Source organism: Eupeodes corollae, chromosome 1 (genome assembly GCF_945859685.1).
Source record: "Eupeodes corollae chromosome 1, idEupCoro1.1, whole genome shotgun sequence".
In the NCBI taxonomy this organism is placed as follows: domain Eukaryota; kingdom Metazoa; phylum Arthropoda; class Insecta; order Diptera; family Syrphidae; genus Eupeodes; species Eupeodes corollae.
Genome location: NC_079147.1, coordinates 39659855 through 39678538, shown reverse-complemented (window position 1 = coordinate 39678538; position 18684 = coordinate 39659855). Strand labels below are relative to the sequence as shown.

Genomic DNA, 18684 nt, shown 5'->3' with positions numbered 1-18684 from the left:
GTTGTAAGTGTTGGTCGATTTCTGTATTTGTCAGGTTTCTGTTGTTTGGTGGGGCTATGTCACTCGAACGAAGTTTCTCGCTAGGGCATTGGTGAAACGAGGCCACCGCATCTTACTGTAATTGTAAGAATGCGTTGGAACGTATTCCTCCAACTCCACGCGTTCGTTCGGAATCTGCATTACAGCAGCCAGTCCGCAGTGATCACTGTCGTACTCGACTGTCTGTAAGCAGTTTCGCGGGTGATTACCCACTTTGTCTGTAACTGTCAGTCTGGTGTCGTACAGCAAAAGGTCCAGAAAGGAGCCGCTTCTTGGATACGATGGCCTTTCAGTAGCCAGCAGGTCGACGCCATATTCAACGCTGTAAAGATTCATCAAATTAAAAAGATGATTACCTCTGGGATTACTATGTTGATTTTCCCAATCTTCATGTTTTGCGTTCAAATCACCGGCCAAGATGAAATAGTTTTCTTCCAAGCTCAGTTTAAGTTCCCTAAAAAGAATCTCGAGTTCTGAAGCAAAGTAAGTAACCTGCGGAGCTCCAGCCGCAATCATATACATCCGCTTCCCTTGAGAGAGAGAGATGCATACAACGCAAACTTATAGCGTCTTTCGCAATTCATTGTTGTATATGACTTCATAATTAATGCCTTTTCGTATAAAGAGAGCGACACCGCCCCCTTGAGTGGAGTCGGGCCGGTCTCTTCTTACGATATTGTAATTTTTATGAGTCAATTTGTGTTTGTGGTTTAGCTTAGTTTCGCTAGCCATAAACACATCGGGACTGTAGTCTTTCAACAATTGGAACATATTGGCTCTTCGTTCAATCCTTATCAGTGAATTTACATTCACAGCTAGGACTTTAAGGCGCGTCTCCGGGAGCCCGCCCATTATGGTCTAAATTGCGCCAGGCCAGGCAACAAAGAGTAGAGATGATCTACCCTTTTGCCTTGCTCCTTTATCTGACTTTGCAGCCCTGTTAGTTGACCTTGAATGCTCAACAACAAGGCTACAATGTCAGGCTGCACCTCTGGTGCCTTAGGCACAGGGGCATTTGGGGCAACCGTTGGTGGAGCCTGTCTCGTGTTTCCACTCCCTGACATCATTTGGGCGTAAGAGAATTTGGGATCCACGAATTTTTGTGTTGGAGCCTGTCGAACTGTTCGACTTCTTTCGGCTTTTTGACTGGCCTGTTTTTGTTTAATTTCTTGGGCCTTAGGGCAACCCCTATAACTAGCCGGGTGCCCTTGGTTTCCACAGAGGACACACTTGAGCAGGGTCAAATCCTCAACCCGCTCATTCCCCAGCTTACATTCTCCTTCTTTGTGGGTTTCTCCGCACCTGACACAACGCAACTGCATATTGCAGTTGGCATTGGCATGGCCAAACCTCTGGCAGTTAGTACATTGTAAAATGCCGTCGTGCCTTTTTAATGTATCCCAGCGTGCAGTTTGATAGTCGAGAGATGTGATTTTCTTCACACTATCAAAACTGCTTTGGGGCGATGATGTTACCAGGAACATTGGCAGCCTATAACCCCCTCGCCTGGACTTCACCGTAGTGAAAGGCTTGACCCCGATAAAATCGAGATCGTCCGTGGCTTTTTGGCGGAGCTCAGCTAAGAGCTCCTCTGGTTCCGTGCAGGAACTTATGCCCTTCAGAAGGACCGTCTTGAATTTTTCACTCTTAGGCGTGTAGCTGAAGAACTCAGCGGTGGCCTGTTTGAGCACGCCTTTAAGTAAATTGTATTCGGCCAGTGAGAAGCACTGTATAACGCCTTTCGTTGCTTCTGCTTCTGCTGATGCTGCTGCTGCTGCTCCTGCTGTTTCTGCTGCTCCTGCTGCCTTGGTTGTAGCTGTTGTTGTTGCTGCTGTTTGGCCTTGGCCGAGGTCGATGGGCCATCAGCAATTGGGCCTGTGACTGCTGCTGGCTTCTTTTTATTTTGCTCCGCTCCTGTGATTTTGGGAGCGGGCTTGGGTTGTGGTTGTTTTTGCTGCTGTGGTTGCTGTTGCTGTTGTTTTTGCTGCTGTTGTTTTTGGGCTGCCTCTTGCTTTCGGCGCGCCTCTTGTTTGTTTTTAAGTGCAGTGAGGAGGGGCTCTATTTCCTCCTTGAGCTTGTTAAGACTTTGCTCGAACTGGCTGATGGCTGCCTGTTTGGTTTGCAGGGCCTGCACCAGTTCGGTTTCATCTTGGAGATCCGCCACTACCTCCAAAGCCTTCGTTGTCGGCGGGACTGGCTCTGGCTCCGATAGGATTAAATCCATATTCGGAGGCCTGAAACGTATTCAGTTTTTTCATACTCTGCGTAGTCTGAAAACTCGCTCTCGGTGGTAACTCCTCCTTTACCACCCTTCATTTCTTTCCGCATGTCCCGCCGCTTAGCAGAGTTGGCCCTCTCCACTTTGTTTGGACTATGCTTTTTTAATTTTCTTTTTTTGATAGTTGCTGCTGCTTCTATCCAGTGGTCTGATGTTTGACCAGATGTTGTTGCTGTTGTTTGTGGTGCTGTTACTGGCACCACCGTAATATCGCCTGATGTGTTGGCCGAGGTATCTTTCGATACCCCAGCTTTCTTCTCCTTAACCATTTGCTTCTCTTCCCAATCGATGAAATCAACAATTTCTCGATTATGAAAAAAAGCAATAATATTTTTCGTCGACTCCGCCCGGGATTCGAACCCACGACCTCTGGATTCGTCTGCAGACGCCACCTCCACTGAGCTACCGATGTGTTTAAAAAAAGTTGTGGCAATTTGCCAACTTTAGATTGACTAACACACTTTTTGAACTTGTTTTACTTGAAAATAAAATAAAAATAAGCACTTCTTCACTGGTTGGAAGTCAAATAACGACGACAGTCCAACGCACTAACCATCATGCCACGGGTACTACGGTTCTGGAGCTATCGACGACGAAAAAAACGTCGCAGACATAGGGACTTTGAAACGTGGAGAAATGTCAACATTTTCAATTTGAATAATCGGACCCATTACAAAGGTAAAGCCAAAAAGTCAAACTTCACTTAATAGAAACTTGAAAATTGTCACCTAATTGACAGTTCGGCCAATATTGGAAGATCTCCAAACCGTGTACTCGTGTACTTAGCTTTACGTAAATCCTTACTTAAAAACTCTATGCCTCCTCTAAAAGGGTTACGCTTTGTATGTCTCTATTCAATTTTATGTAACCTTTATAAATAACTTAATTTTTTCTACTCGTAACTTAAAGCAACCTTTTTGCAATGTTTATAAATACAACTACTTAACTGTATAATTTTTGTATTTAAATATATTAATAGAAGGCTAAAGTTTGTTCACCTATATATTTCCAAATAAAAAAAAAGAAACCCCATCCAAACAGACCGTTTTAATAAATGCGAACAAGTCTAGTTTTATCTTTAACAAAGTGAGAACAAGAACACAGTCCAAGGCCATCAGTAGTCTAATAAATTATAAGTTAACGCACCACAACTCTTTTGAAATAAATTTATTTCTTTACACAGGTTTTGGGGACATGGTGGCTTTGCAAAAGGATAATGCCCTCAATAAAAAACCAGAATATGTAATGTTCGCATTAATATTCATTTTGTTTGGATTGGCAATTGTGGCCGCTTCATTGAATCTCTTAGTTCTCAGATTTGTAACCATGAATACGGAGGACGAACGACGAGATGAGGCTCAAGCAATGCAGGTATGTCCTTTTTGTTTTCAACTCTCCACTTATATTTTTGTAAATAGTTAATATTATACGAAATGGTAATATTTTATTTGTAGTTTTTGTATAGAAATGTGTCTTCTTGTTGTATAGTCTTTATTTATACTTTATTTTTTGTCTTTAAGGTGTTTTTGTTTATTTTTTAAAACATCAATTATTTTTTTTAACTATGTAGTTGGAGTTATGTATCTTCTTTTTTTAAAATATCTATCTTTTTGCTTTGGTATCTAAAAATACTAAACATCTTTATTTTTTTAAGTGAATGTGGAATGTGAAAATTTGTAATTATTTTTGGTTTAGTTTAAAGAAAAAAACTTTGTTGAATTGAAATCATAATTTTTTTTAATAAATCTATAATTTCTTCTAAATTAGTTTTATACTTTTAGAATATTTTCAAAGTTTCAACACATTTACACTTATACATTGTTAAATACTTGATTCAAAATTAATTTTAGTAACTTTCAAACACAATGATACAAGATATTAAGAAGAATTAAGGTATATTTAGTTTTAGTTCCTAGTTTAGATACTTTGAAGTTAAAAACGGTGTTTGGTACAAAATATTTTGAAATAACCATTAATATAGTCTTTTTGTAAACTTTCGACTTAAGCTCGAATGTAAATTTTAACAACAAAAACATAACAAGGCAATTTACATCCGTTACATTTGTTTTTATTAGATTTTTTATAAATTTTAATTAAGTTATTAAACTTTAAAGTTAAAAAAAAAATAAATGGATTTTTATATCATTGTTAGAATAAATGTATTCCAGTAACAATGAAAGAATTGCCACCGTGACAATGACATCGATTTCAAGACTAATTCGCGTAGATCGCTTATAGCTTTGAAAAGCCTTATGGTTGAAACACAAACAAGCTTCAGCTCCGGCCTCGCCTGACGTTTACGAGTTCAGCCATACGAATTCAATGCATGCTATCACAATGAAGCTTCGACCTCACGTTTCATTTGACAATCGTAAGGAAATAACGTAATATTGCGTAATGTGACTCCAAACAGAAGCTCTATTTCAAATTTAATTTTTTTCTGACAGCTCAACAGCTGTAAAAAGTCAACAAACAAAATATATTTGTTTTGGAGGGTTTTTCTTTGGTTATGATAGGAACTATTAGAAAAAATAACAGCTGATAATGACAGAAGAGCTATTTTAGAAATGTCATATTGGAAGTGACATTCAAAGCAACCTCGAAGCAGAGCCAACGTAACGCACACGAAGCCGAAGCTGAAGGTTGTTTGTGTTTCAGGCATGGCAACTATAACAATTTTTATATCAAAATTTCGACTTTTTCTTTGATTGTATGGAACGTAGCGCCGTGATGTGCGTCACCCACATCAAAGCCTTTCAATTCAGGCCATCCATTTATCATTAATCATAGCCTGGTAGCGTCTTAATAGTTCAATCATCCTTATTTTCGATTGAGTAAGGTCCATCGGTAGCCCAAAACACGGAACAAACAGTGACGACATTGGGGATAAAGAGAGACTTTTCAATAATCGTTCTTGGATTTTCTGAGCTTCAAATGTGACATTTCAGTTTATTGACGTAGTCCACGAGGTGTCTCTCATAATTGAAGACGATTTTTTGAATCAAATTGGGATCATTTTGATGAACGTCAATAAAAATCAGCAAAGATATGACATTGATATCATCGACCGATTTAAAGCATCTTGCACATGAGCTACGAACTGCGAACTGTAGATTTTGACTTTTCTTTCACATGAGGAATTGTCAATTTATAATTACCCTTTTCAACAAACAAAACAAAAGTGGTATAATTTTGAGGTTAAGTTGCGCGCGAACAATTAATTCTTTGCAGTGTGGATGGTATATGGAACGCGACTAGAGTTTGACAGTTCACAGGAACCACACTGCAATACGTTAATACCAAATTGTTTTACAAAATTGTCTTGTTTTAGAGAACAAAATGGTTTCTTATAATTTAAATGTGTTTTTGTTTGAAATTAACTCTCATGTGCAAGGCCCTTAAGTTCTTGTGTGAACTGAACTTTAAAAGCTTTAAGGCCTAAGTTTTTATGCAAAATACTCTGTAGTGTCTAATTCGAAGACCGACGAGGATTCAACAGACCTGAGTTTGTATCAGCACTACGATTTTATTTTTTTACAACGCGGTGTTGAAACACATTTTAATGATGGCGGCTGTTTTTATAAAGCTTATAAAGGGTTTTTCAATAAGCGCGGGTAGATGTCGAAATGAAATAAGACAATCTGTGTGTGAGGTATTAACAAAATTATTTTTTTATTTGAAAAGCGCATGTACGCCATTAAATGAGAATATGACATCAATCAAATGCCCGCCTCAGCTTCTTACGGCGACACGGATCCGAGTGGCCCAATTTTCAATGACTCTTCCGCATAGATCTGCGTGAATTTGAGCGATGGCCTGTGTTATGTTCACCTTTAGGGCATCGGTTGATTGTGGTTTATTTTCATAGACCTGCGACTTCAAGAAATCCTGCAGGAACAATTCCAGGGGGGTCAAATCGCATGATCTTGCTGGCCAATTCACATCACCCCCGCAAGTCATAATCTTACCCTCAAATAGTTCATGTCAAATGTCAATCGTGACGTTTGCTGTGTGGCACTTAGCGCCGTTCTGCTGGAACCACATGTCGTCTAGGTCCAACCTGGGCCATTCGAAATTAGTTATCATCGTTTTGTAGAGCTCGCTGTTGACGCTGACTAAATCACTGACGTCGGTCGTTTTCAAAAAAAATGCGCACCAATTACGGCGCTGCACCGGCCCAATATCCACACTAAATTGTAACTTTTTGAGGATGCATTTTCACCTCGTGAACCTCTTGTGGGTTTTTCGGCCAAAATTGGAGCCCTCTTCGATTCGGAGCCCAGTCAGCGAACAAACGGCGTTGTATATGGTCATGAACTTTGACCTCCTGGGTCAGTTAGAGCTTGAACGGGTGTAGGCTTAAGTCCCGACGCAAAATTCCCCAAGTCGAAGGCCGAAAACGCCGAGCTCTTGTGCACGGCGAGGAATAGACTGCCTTGGGTTCTGCTGTACACTTTCACGGACCGCGGCAATGATCGTGGCTGATCTTGCGTTCCTTGAATGTACGAGTGTTGGATGATTGTTTACTGAACCGATCGTCTCAAATTTGGCCACCAAACGTTGAAGGGTCGACTGTGAAGGGCCACCACGTCTACCGTAAAATGGGCGCATGATGTTTTGGCACAAACAATTGAATAATAAACAAAAGATTTGACAGGTGTCACCAAATCAAAATAGCAGCGACTGGGCCCCAAAATCTACCAGCGCGTATTGAAAAACACTTTAGTATAAGAGCTTTTATTTTACGTTTGCAGTTGCCTCAAGGTGGCGTTGAAAGTAAAATTCCAATGGGCAGCCACTAGATGCCGTAGCCACCAGCGGCCACCCCCGTAAAAAAAAGAGCAGCACTATAATATTTATATACAAAGATGGCGTGTTACTTGCCAAATGTCAAAAGATGACTGCTTAGAAAGTGACAACTGCAAATTTAAATCTCTTATAAGTCGTTTTGTTTTTTAGCTCAGGAAAGAGCTGCAAACGCGTCGGTTAAATTAAAGATGTAGATTTTTACAAAGAACTCAATGTGAACTGAATGTCAACTTAAACTCATAGGTAATTCTTGTTAGAAAAATCAAGAAGCAATTTTCAACTTTGCTTTGACAAGTGGGTTAATAGCTGACAGCTTTTTCTTTGACGTAGCAAAACACGAAGGGTAGCGGCGTGCCAGAACGCGTTCTATTTGACTAGGCTGTTAATTCCTGCTTGATGATAAGGAAATAAGTGGTACCCGTGGCATGATGGTTTGTGCGTTGGACTGTCATGCTAGAGGTCTTGGGTTCGATCCCTGCCTATGCCATCTAAAGTCTTTTCACGGGTACTGCCTCTTGCGAAGAATTGACAAATCCTTCAAGAGTAATTCTTGTCATGAAAAAGTGCTTTCTCAAACTAGCCGTTCGGATTCGGCCTAAAATTGTAGGTCCCTTCCATTCCTGACAACAGTACTCGCACACAGGAATGGTTGAGAGTTGTAAGTCACTAGGCCCTGGTTCACAACGGACTGTTGCGCCACCCCATTTGATTTGATTTGATAAGGAAATAAAGTTGCTACGAGTCTAAATCAAAGGACTGAAGGACTGTATAAGGGACGAAACCAAACGAAATCGAAGCTACATATATTCTTCAATGACCTTTAACAACTCAAGACTGGGAATATGGCCAATTTGACAAGAAACTCTTTTATATAAAACATCAAATTAAATCCAACAGAAAATAAATAAATCACAGAGTAGTAAAGTTCAGCTTTTAGTTGAATGGAAAATTGCGTTTAGCTGTAATTTTGACATAAGAGGATTTGACTTGGTAGTTAATAAAGAAGACTTACTGACTTACTTTCCAGTCAACCTTCCAATAAGGTTGTCTTAATTAAAAGACAATTTTTTGACAGCTGGCCAATCAAATACTAGAAACTTGTCTAACTTGCAAAGTCATCTGAATCTACCCAATTTTCTTGAAAGTTAACAGAAAATATGAACATTTACATATTATAGAAGTGACAACAACAAGTTGTGCTTAGCCAAAAAAAATATAAAATATTAAAAACAATATCAAGGTTAAAATTGAAAGTTGTGCAGGGATTCAACTATATTGCCTTACATTAGTTGAGGCATCTAAATAGCCTCGCCAAAACGTCTTGAAAAACTAGTCCTTTGGTAGTTTATAATTGACACAACCTCTGCTTCACAAATATCGGCTGGTCTCACTTTTGACTTATAAAATTGAGTGCTTACCTGGTTGATAGAAAATTGGAAAAGTGGAACAGAGGGCGCTTATGAGTGTTTTGACATTGACACTTTCAATATTTGCTTAAGGGTACGTTCGCAGAGAATGGAAAACAATCAAATTGTAAAAAATAGGAAAATTATTAGTCTCAAACTCTTAATTTAGTTGCTGTTTATTTTTAATTTAAAACAATCAATGTTTTATTTGTTGACTTAAAATTTTATTTCAAACTTATTGTCCGTTTCAAACATATTGACAACTTAACAAGTTACACAATTACAAAACAAACGCAGTCCAAAACCTTTCTAAATTACTATTAACATATTAATGAAGAATGTAATATTTTGTTAAACAAATTTCAACAAAAAAAAATCTCTATACTTTTTAATTAAACTTTTATAAAATTATATTTAAAACCCCTTGCATTATTTTTAATTCAACTAAATTAATAAGAATCTCTTCAATACTTTTTAATTGTTTTTTCTTTTCTTTTTGACCAAAAGAAAATTTCAAATAAAATTTTTAAGAAAATAAAAACAAATAAAGAACAACAATTTATACTGACTAATATGTTTGAACGTAATATGTAACTTTCATTGTTATTATTTTATTTTAATTAACATTTAATTTTGTTTAACGTTTTTATTTTGTGTAAAAACCCAAAGTTTATGACCAAGTCCAAATTTTGGACATCTGAGGTGAATGTTGTTAATTTTTTTTTTGTAAATTTATATTTTTGTTTTTATTTTTTTTTTTAAATTTATGTTGAATAATATTTTTTAGAAAATTGTTAAAACAAATTGGAATATGAAAATTATTACTGAAATTAATTAATTTGTGTGTGTGTTCCCATAATATGTTAATTTTGTGTATAATTTTTTGGTTTGTGATAAAATTATAATTTTGGTGTTTTGTTGTTATAATTCGTTATCCCCCAATGATTATGGTTTGTTCTTTTTGTTTGGTTTTCTTTTGGAATTTCAAATTTTTCAGGCTCTGCAAGTTGCTGTGCGGTTAGATGGCGATGTTATAACAGCAAACGGTTCCATATTAAGTGGCTATACGGGTCATGAGCTGCAGTCTATAAATGCTGACGATGCATCGATATGTTCGTGTGCCTGTTTTAGGGCAAGTCGACATAAAAAGTAAGTAAAAGCTGAATTAAATATTTTTAATATAAGTTAAATCTAACGAAAGATGTACAGATTTGAGATTAGATGGTTTATTATTTTTATACATATACTGAAAAATATAAATCATGAATAAAAATATAAAATGGCAATGGCGGAAACGATATTTTAGTATGTAAAAATAGTATTTGCTAAGTATTTAAAGTTGTGAAGTGAACAAAAAAAATTATGATCTTTATTTTATTTTGGAAACATTGTAATTTTATTAAAAAAAAAAATTTAAATGGTTACAAAAAGGATATTTATGAAATTAAAAATTCTTCTTCTACATTAAGAACATTTAAAAGTTATTAAAACTAATTCGAGTTTAGAACTAGAGTCCAGCGAAGCAACTTTATAACTCTCAAAAATTCCTGTGTACGAGTCATGTCAGGGATGGAGGGGACCTAAAGTTTGTCTGCCGAATCCGAATAACTAATTTGAGAAAGCATTTTCATGACAAGAATCACTCTTGGAGGGTTTTCCAATTCCTCGCAAAAAGTAGTATCAGCGAAAATACCTTAGGTGTCCCAGGCAGGGATTGAACCAAGACCTCTAGCATGACAGACCTACGCAATAAACATCATGCCACGGGTACTACAAAAAATCATAAAAAGGACTTTCTATGAGACATTTCAATTATTTTGATATTTACCAAAGAACTGTCGACATAAGCTCCTACAAAAATATTATTGGAAGAACAAGATTCAATAGAAAATCATTTACAAAATTCCGATATTTTTAAGGACAATTCACATGAGAGGAGCGACCAACGAATGAACGAGTATTCGTACATAGTGTACCAAACACAATGATTTTCTTCAAAACTCTTCTCAGTCAAGCTAAAGGTCCATCACGATTTGAATTTTGTATTGTAAAGAAATATTAGTTATTTCTTTTCCTAATTGACAAGGAACCCTTTTACAGAAAGCATTAAATTAAGTTTTGCAGAAAATAAACAAAACATAGAGTAATAAAGTTCAGCTTTCAGTCGAATAAAAAAATATGATGAACTGTTATTTTGATAAAAGTAGAGTTGAATTAATAGTTTCCATTAAATTGCCTTAATTGGAATGTAATTTTTTGGCAGCTGGCCAATCAGATACTAGAAACTTGCCTAACTTTCATGCCCCTTATGTCGTCCGAATTTGCCCAATCAGATTGTTTTTAAAAAACTCTTTTTCAAAAGATTAACTAAAGCTTTAATTTTTAGCGTTTTCTTAATAATTTGCACAGCATAAAGGTTTTGAAATCTTTTTAAATTACATTTATTCATTGATTCGTCAACAGTTTTTTTTCTTATAATTTGTCTTCATCATTTTGAATTCGCTTTAAAGACTACTGGTAGAAATAGAATCTTTTAGTGTATTTTAATATTAAATTCTTTTATTTACAATTGGCCAGACTAAGCTTCGGTTAGGTAAGGTTAAAGTGGATATCCGCGATGGAGTGGGACACACTTAGGCCAGTCGTTGGTCCACCATAAATCTTGAGGAATTCTTCTGAGCTCAATGAAACTACTTATGGAGCATGAAAAAATAATTATGTTAATGTGTTTCAGATCCTTTAGATCTTTATAGATGAATTCTCCTAGGTAGGGCTTACGTTTTTAACAGAGGAGGTGAAGAACTATTTCTTCGCATGGCGGGCTTTCTAATTAGGCAGTGCCCAGTTATGACACCAACACCAAATATCGAGCTTATACATATATGCAAGCTGCTTAGAGATATCAAGCAAGTTGAGTGCTTATAGGCTAGGACAGACATTTTTCGTAGTTATGTTATTTGCACCTGGTGTTGTTTTTTTTCATAGCGTCTTGTTTAAGCAAAAGCTTACACCAAGCAATTAGAATGCCAGACGTGATAAAATGGATAGTGTTGTACCATTCTTGGCGATTTGCATGGGCGAATGTTAAATGTGTCATCTTCAATAGAGAAGATTAACTGTCCTAGATTCTGTAGAGGCAAAGTCAGATGGAGGTCGTCCGAGGCGATTTGCTTATACAAAGGCAAGCTGAACGTGCCACCTTGCTTAGTTTTCTGCGGTTTACTAATGCCGTCCACCATACTACCACACTGTAAAGTTGAATCGGTCTGATAACCAATGTGTATAACCAATGCGTGATTTGGGGTTGAAAGCTCTATTTATTACCAATTTGACTGATATAGCAATGTCATTCATAATCCAATCACCCTAAATAGTTCTGTCAAATTAGTACAAAAAAAAAGAGGCTGGGATGCGACCCACACTGATAACTTCCCATTCCGTCTGTCGATTTGTCTTGCTTAAAAGTTTGTCTATATGTACTAGTATCAATTTTACCAAATTTGCGTACTATTTTTTATAGATTTTATATTTTATGAAAAACGGACTGTTGGATTTTTATATATAGAAATCACTGAATATCGAAAACAATATTTTCTGTAAAATAAAATAAGTTTGAAGCCAATGTTTTTAATTTTTGAAAAGCTATTTGAGTCGAAAGTACATTTTTACCAAGTTTTAGTATTGGTTTTTTTAGAGTTTTATTTTTTGTAAAAAAAACCGTCAATTCGATTTTCTTCAAAATTCCATCGAATGTTGAAAACAATATTTTCTATAAGATAAAATTAGTTTGAAGCCAATATTTTATAGCTTTGAAAAGATATTTGAGTCAAAAATCAATTTTTACCAACTTTTGTTAAATTTTTTTTTAGGTATCTAATTTTTTGTACAAAAACTATCTATTCGATTTTTTTCAAAATTTTACTAAATGTTAACAACAATATTTTTTGAAAGATAAAAGTAGTTAAAAGCCAATATCTACAATTTTTGAAAAGATATTTGAGTCGAAAATCAATTTTTACCAACTTTTATAAATTTTTTTTTAAGGTTTTTATTTTTTATAAAAAAACTGTCAATTCGATTTTTCTAAACATCTTTCAGAATGCTTAAAACAATATTTCTTATAAGATAAAATAAGTTTGAAGTCTAACTTTCAAGTTTTTGAAAAGATATTTGAATCCATATTCAATTTTTACCAACTTTTGTTAATTTTTTTTCGGTTTTTAATTTTTTATAAAAAAACTGTCAATTCGATTTTGTTCAAAATTTAATTAAATGTTGACAACAATATTTTTCAACAGATAAAAGTAAATTAAAGCCAATATCTCAAAGTTTTGGAAGTATATTTGAGTCGAAAATCAATTTTTACCAACTTTTATTCATTTTTTTTTGGGTTTTTATTTTTTGTAAAAAAAACTGTCAATTCTATTTCCTCAAAATTTTACTGAATGTTGAAAACAATATTTCTTATAAGATAAAATAAGCTTGAAGCCTAAATTTTAAGTTTTTGAAAAGATATTTGAATCGATATTTAATTTTTACGAACTTTGAGTAATGTTTTTTTTAGATTTTTATTTTTTATAAAAAAACTGTCAATTCGATTTTTCTCAAAATTTTATCAGATTTCAAAAACATTATTCTCCGTTGCTCAAAATTGCTTTGGAGATAAAATCATGTGTTAGTCGTTAAATTTAGGAGGTGACAAATTTTTTTTTTTAAGTTTTTTTGATTTAGAAAAAAAACCGTTAGATAAATTTTTTTCAAAAAATATACCTGTTTGGTATCACATTACAATACATTATATAAAATTTAATTCAAGTCTCTAGCGTTTTTGGTTCATAAGATATTTAGGGTTAACCAAAATTTTGACCTTTTTTTTAAACTGCTATGGTAAAAAAAACACCCACGCAATTTTCTTGAGAGCCCTTTATGCATCTTTTTGCCTTATTATCTGTATAACAAAATTTATTTGAAGTCGATATCTCTTCTGGTTCTTGAGCTATGGACGACGAAAAAAACGTCGCGAACGTACGGACGTACGGACGTACGGACGTACGGAATTTTCAATTTGACAAATCGGACCCATTACAATAACTTCCTATGGGAAGTTAATAAGAGTAAGGTTACCTAAATTCCCGCCAAGCTGAAAATCAAATAAAAATATTTGAAACAAAAATTACGCATATTATGACGATTACAACTTTTACAACTTTTTAAATCGTTATATCTCAAAAACAGTGGCTCGTAGAAAAAAAAGGTATTAATTAATTTTTTGTAGATAATTTCATGATCTACAATTTTTGTTTGAAATATTTTTGAGATCAAATTTACCGAAAATCGTTTTTTTTACCTTTGACCTTGAATAACAATTTTTCCTTACAGGGGAAAGATGTGGAACTTTCAAATTTTGTTTTTGATGATATTTTAGATAATCTTAACGATTTTTAGCTCGGTGTGATTAGACTTTGTGGCTATGTTCCGATATTAGAACGCATTTGATTAAAACTATTTATAGTCTGAGAGCTACCAATAAATTGTGTATCCAGTAGCAAGTTGAGCAATTCTTCCCTAGAATTTTTCCAGGAGCCATCTGCATTTGTTAGGCATCTGGGCATCATTGGACTGGCTGAAGAATTTTTCTTGGCCTAGAAGCTTCGGATGTTTCTTCTTTTGTACCATTGAAGTTTTGCTAGGAAGATAGTTTAGATTTTCTTAGTTCTTATGAATAATTATTAGAAGCCATGTCTGAAGCTAGTTATTTTTTTTTAATATTGTGCGTGCACTAAAGGGGTTGTAAATATAAATACCCTTATAATGATTAAACACAGTACGAGCAATTAGGAAAGCAGAATAGGATTAGAGTGGCGAAACCGATGTACATTGGCTTTAAATGTCTGCACATTGTAATGAGTGGGAAGCATTTATCAGGTAAAGCATTCCACATTCGCGTAGTGCGACTAAAGAAAGAATCTCTGTACTTAACAGTATGTCCGCAATTGAGATCAAGGGTAAACTGATGGGCATTCCTAGCAGTACGGGTATTACGGTTGTATTGTTTAAGAGGAGGAATGCAACTGACTATTTCGCTAGAGCATTGTTTAAAAAAATAACGATAAAACAATGACAGGAGACCTTGCGGCGTTTGCCTAAAAGCAAATGTCTCGGTGAGAGAATGATCTCCTATCATTTTAAGAGCTTTTTTTTTCAATTCCATCCAGAAGACTCAAGTACGTAATTGGGGCTCCCTTTATATACATAGGTAACTGTACTTGCAATCTATATCGATTTGCTAATAGCTGAACTGAGGTCATTGACTTTAATATCAAGTTCCGCAGCGTTAGAGGGAGTACTAAATAATCCTTATTCAATTATTTAGTAGTTCGTACGATGGAAGCATTAGGACCCGAACAATACATAACTTTCAACATTTGCTTATAAGCTTTCCCAAGTTTTTACAAAAAAAAATATTGTTCGTAATAATATAAATATGAAAAAATTTAGGAACGTAAGAATCACTGCATTTCTGTTGGAAGTTATTTTAATCTGGCTGATTCAAGGCCTTTATAACCTAAATCTTTTTAAATTCAGAGAGATGTCTGTGAGTAATAGAAATAAAACATATATCTACAAAAAACGATCACAAAAATATGTTTGATATTCATTTATAGTTATAATATTGCCGTTTTTGACATCTGCTAAATTTTATTTATTTTATTACACTTTTGTGAAGGCTTACGGCAACACTTTGTGAGGGCACACACTGGCCAGCTCAAGTGAGTTAAGAAACTCTATTGTCAAGTGCTCTGTTTTAAGTCTATAACAGTGTCTCAAGTAAATACTCCCTTATATCTCCTATTACTTGAATTAATTTTCAAAACAACAGTGTTTCTTGGTGCTCTTTGGCAGAGAAATTGATAGAGAAACTTTGTAAATCAGGGTACACTTGTAATAAGTTTGAAATTTGTCTGCACTAAATTACAAAAATCTTATCTTAGTGTCACATAGCCCTCCGCATCGTGTTTTAACCCGCCCATCTCCTATTGCTAAGTGTTCCACCATAGTTTCGTGCGTTCTTGCCATTATCATTCATTTTAAAAACGTTAAGCAAGAAGTCCGCTTGCAACTTCAATGTTTTTATAAACATTCTTTTTATAAAGCGCGTTAGGAGTTTTTCAACCAAATTGTACTTTTTACATCCTCATACCTGCGATCCATATAAAAGTATGCTTTCCGCTACTGCTTCAAATACTTTATACTTGCTACTATGAGCTGTACACTTATTCATGAAGTATTGTTTCCATGTCATACTAATAGCAGTTTTCGCCTTAACCAATTTCTTCTTCAAGTGTATATCCATATTCAAATTATTTGTAACAGTAATGCCAAGGTATTTGTATTCTCGCACACATTCAATATTTTAACGATTATAGCTCCATTTTTCATTTGATGCATTACGTCCACCATCACTTTTAACAACCATAACCTTGGATTTATCTATATTTACTATTAAATTCCATAGCTTACAATACTGGTAAACCCTGTTATTTATGAGCTGCAAAGTTTCCGGTGCTTGCGCAAACATGACTATATCATCTGCGAACAGAAGTGCCTTAAGCCGCATCCCTGCGAAATCCACTCCACCCGGCAGGTAGTCTAAAAGGTCTTCAATGAATAATGCAAACAAGGTAGGGCTTAATGCACAATCTTGTCTCACTCCAGATGAGGTTTCAAACCAGTCTGAGAGTTCTCCACCTGGCCGTACAGCCGCCCTTGTTCCGCTATATAGGTGCTCAAGTACGCGACCAAACTTCAATGAAATCCCAAGACTATACAGCTGCTTTAAAAAGAACATACAGCTTTTTCCTTTGTATCAAGAAATTCTCTGTCAAGCTTCTGAGTATAAAAATATTATCTATTGCTGAATATCCTGGTTTAAATCCAGCCTGGAACTCCCTCAGCAAGTTTCCGATCTTAATCCAACTAACAAGACGCTTATGCATCATCGTTGTAAATATCTTGTAAGATGCATTTATTTCATGTTTCAAAAAAGAGCACATTGAATATCTAATTATAAGTATTACCGGCGAATCTGCGCTAATGAGCTGTGAATAAGATATTGTACCTCGGTAAAAAGTAGCCTGAGACACTCTTCAGCTACGTAACTACCTCCACACAAAAAATCAAGTCATAATATTGCTCCGTTGCAACATGAAGCACAGACAAACAAACAAACAAACAAACACTCTGCTTTCCCATTTATAATATTCATACAGATATAGATCTTAACCAATAAAATTATTCAATGATTTTATATAAAAAATACAATAGTTTATAGTTTTACAATAAAGGTTTTGCATTTAAGGTCATACAAAAAATACATTTACCATTCTATGTATAAAAAAACACCTCATCCTTTTCTCAACAGAACAAAATACAAGAAGTATATTTGTTTATTAAAAATAAAATAAACACAAGTTCTTCACATAATCTTTATTTCATTCACACAATTCATTATTTATTTTTTACTTTTATTTGTATCTTTCTTACATGCAAACGGACAGAAACGCAAATGAATTTCAATCTCAAATAAGTTCAATTGAAGGCAATATGTAAGATTTTTGTTTGTACTAAAACAATGTGTATTATAGATAAAATAATATTTATAATTAATTAAATATATATCTACATAAAAACCTTCCTGGATAAATGTACATATACATAAATCAAAAATAATTCAAATTGTGTTTTTAAAAATTCAAAAATGTTATTCCTATAAATTATTAAATTCATAGCTTTATAAAAAATAAATAATTAATAAAATTATAATAAATTTTAATTGTACTATAATTTCAGGCACCAATATAAAGTTCGCAGATCACCATCGCACATAAGACATTTACTGCCCGAGGTAGTTCCAATGAAAGATTTGACCTTTGATACGCATAGTACGAGTGGCAGTGCCATGCAATCAAGACCTCAATCACATCTTTTAAAAAGAAATGTATCGCTTTTATCCTTTCGAATCTAATTAGGTACCATAATAATAAGTAGAGAATAAAATAATGAAAACAAAACACAAGAAAAAACAATTAAGATTAATGATTTTTTGTATATTAATTAATTACGATTTTCTAATTTATTTTTAATTATTGAAAAAAAATTGTATTTGTAAAATGTTATTAAAAAAAGAAAATATTTTAATCTAAGTTTTCTTTTTTCCACTATTTTCTATTGTTTTTTTTTTAATGAAATCAATTTAATTGACTTATTTGTGAAATTTATTAAAAAGGCTTTAAATCTGCAAATTGTGAAACATAACTTTAGCATTAATAACTTAAAGAATCTTAATGCCAAATTTACAACAAACAAATTTAAAAAAAAAGAAACTTTGTATACACTTTTATCGTTAAAAAAATTAATCTTTTGAAAAGTTAACTTAATACTTTAAACTTTGAACGTTGTGTTTTGGAATTATATTTTATTTAAATTGGTTTATACTCGCAAAAGAAAATATTACCAATATATTAAGTTTAAGTTTATTTTGTAAATCAAAGTTAAAATTATTCTATTGTTGTTAAATATGCGCTAAAAGACTTAACATTTTTTAAAAATAATCTACGTTTTCGTTGAGCAATATAAGTTAAATAACTTAATCTGTTATATTACTTGATCACATCAGCGCTAATAGCATTCTAAAAATATGTAGTCTTACTGTCATCGCTTAAAGCCATTCCAACATGATAGCATTTTATTACCGCTAACGACTCATGTGATGTTTAGGGGAGCACCCCATGAAAACAATACCATAAGGTCTTCTAATGCTAGTGTTGTGCATATATTCATCTCTTTCTTATATTTCATTATGTTGCTTTATTTATCATTCCTTGAATACTTACCTAGGTTCTCAAGCCTGTTAAGTCCGTTGGGAACCCCATAAGGGGCGTAGGCCTCTACTACGCCTACGAGCCATCGTGCGAAGTTTCCGGAGATGTGTTTTTCAGCTCCCTCCAACTCTTGCCTAGTGACGCTGATTCCGCCTCGACTGTCCTGCGCCCTGTGCTTCTCGGTCGTCCAGCTCTTCTTCCATCTTGTGTGAGCAGATTCGATAGCATCGCTTGGCATGCAATGCAGTCGTTACCTTTTTGAAGCGTATGT

At 34.4% G+C, this 18684-nt stretch overlaps 1 protein-coding gene across 1 annotated transcript in view; it reads left to right on the top strand.

The window, feature by feature from the left end:
* Nucleotides 1-17557, top strand: part of LOC129941029 (two pore potassium channel protein sup-9) — a 54556-nt gene extending 36999 nt beyond the window's left edge. The window contains exons 4-6 of the mRNA XM_056049572.1: nucleotides 3501-3688; nucleotides 9530-9681; nucleotides 17383-17557. Coding sequence (XP_055905547.1) covers nucleotides 3501-3688; nucleotides 9530-9681; nucleotides 17383-17557 — 515 coding nt within the window. The remainder of the gene's footprint in view (nucleotides 1-3500; nucleotides 3689-9529; nucleotides 9682-17382) is intronic.
* Nucleotides 17558-18684: the final 1127 nt, after the last annotated feature.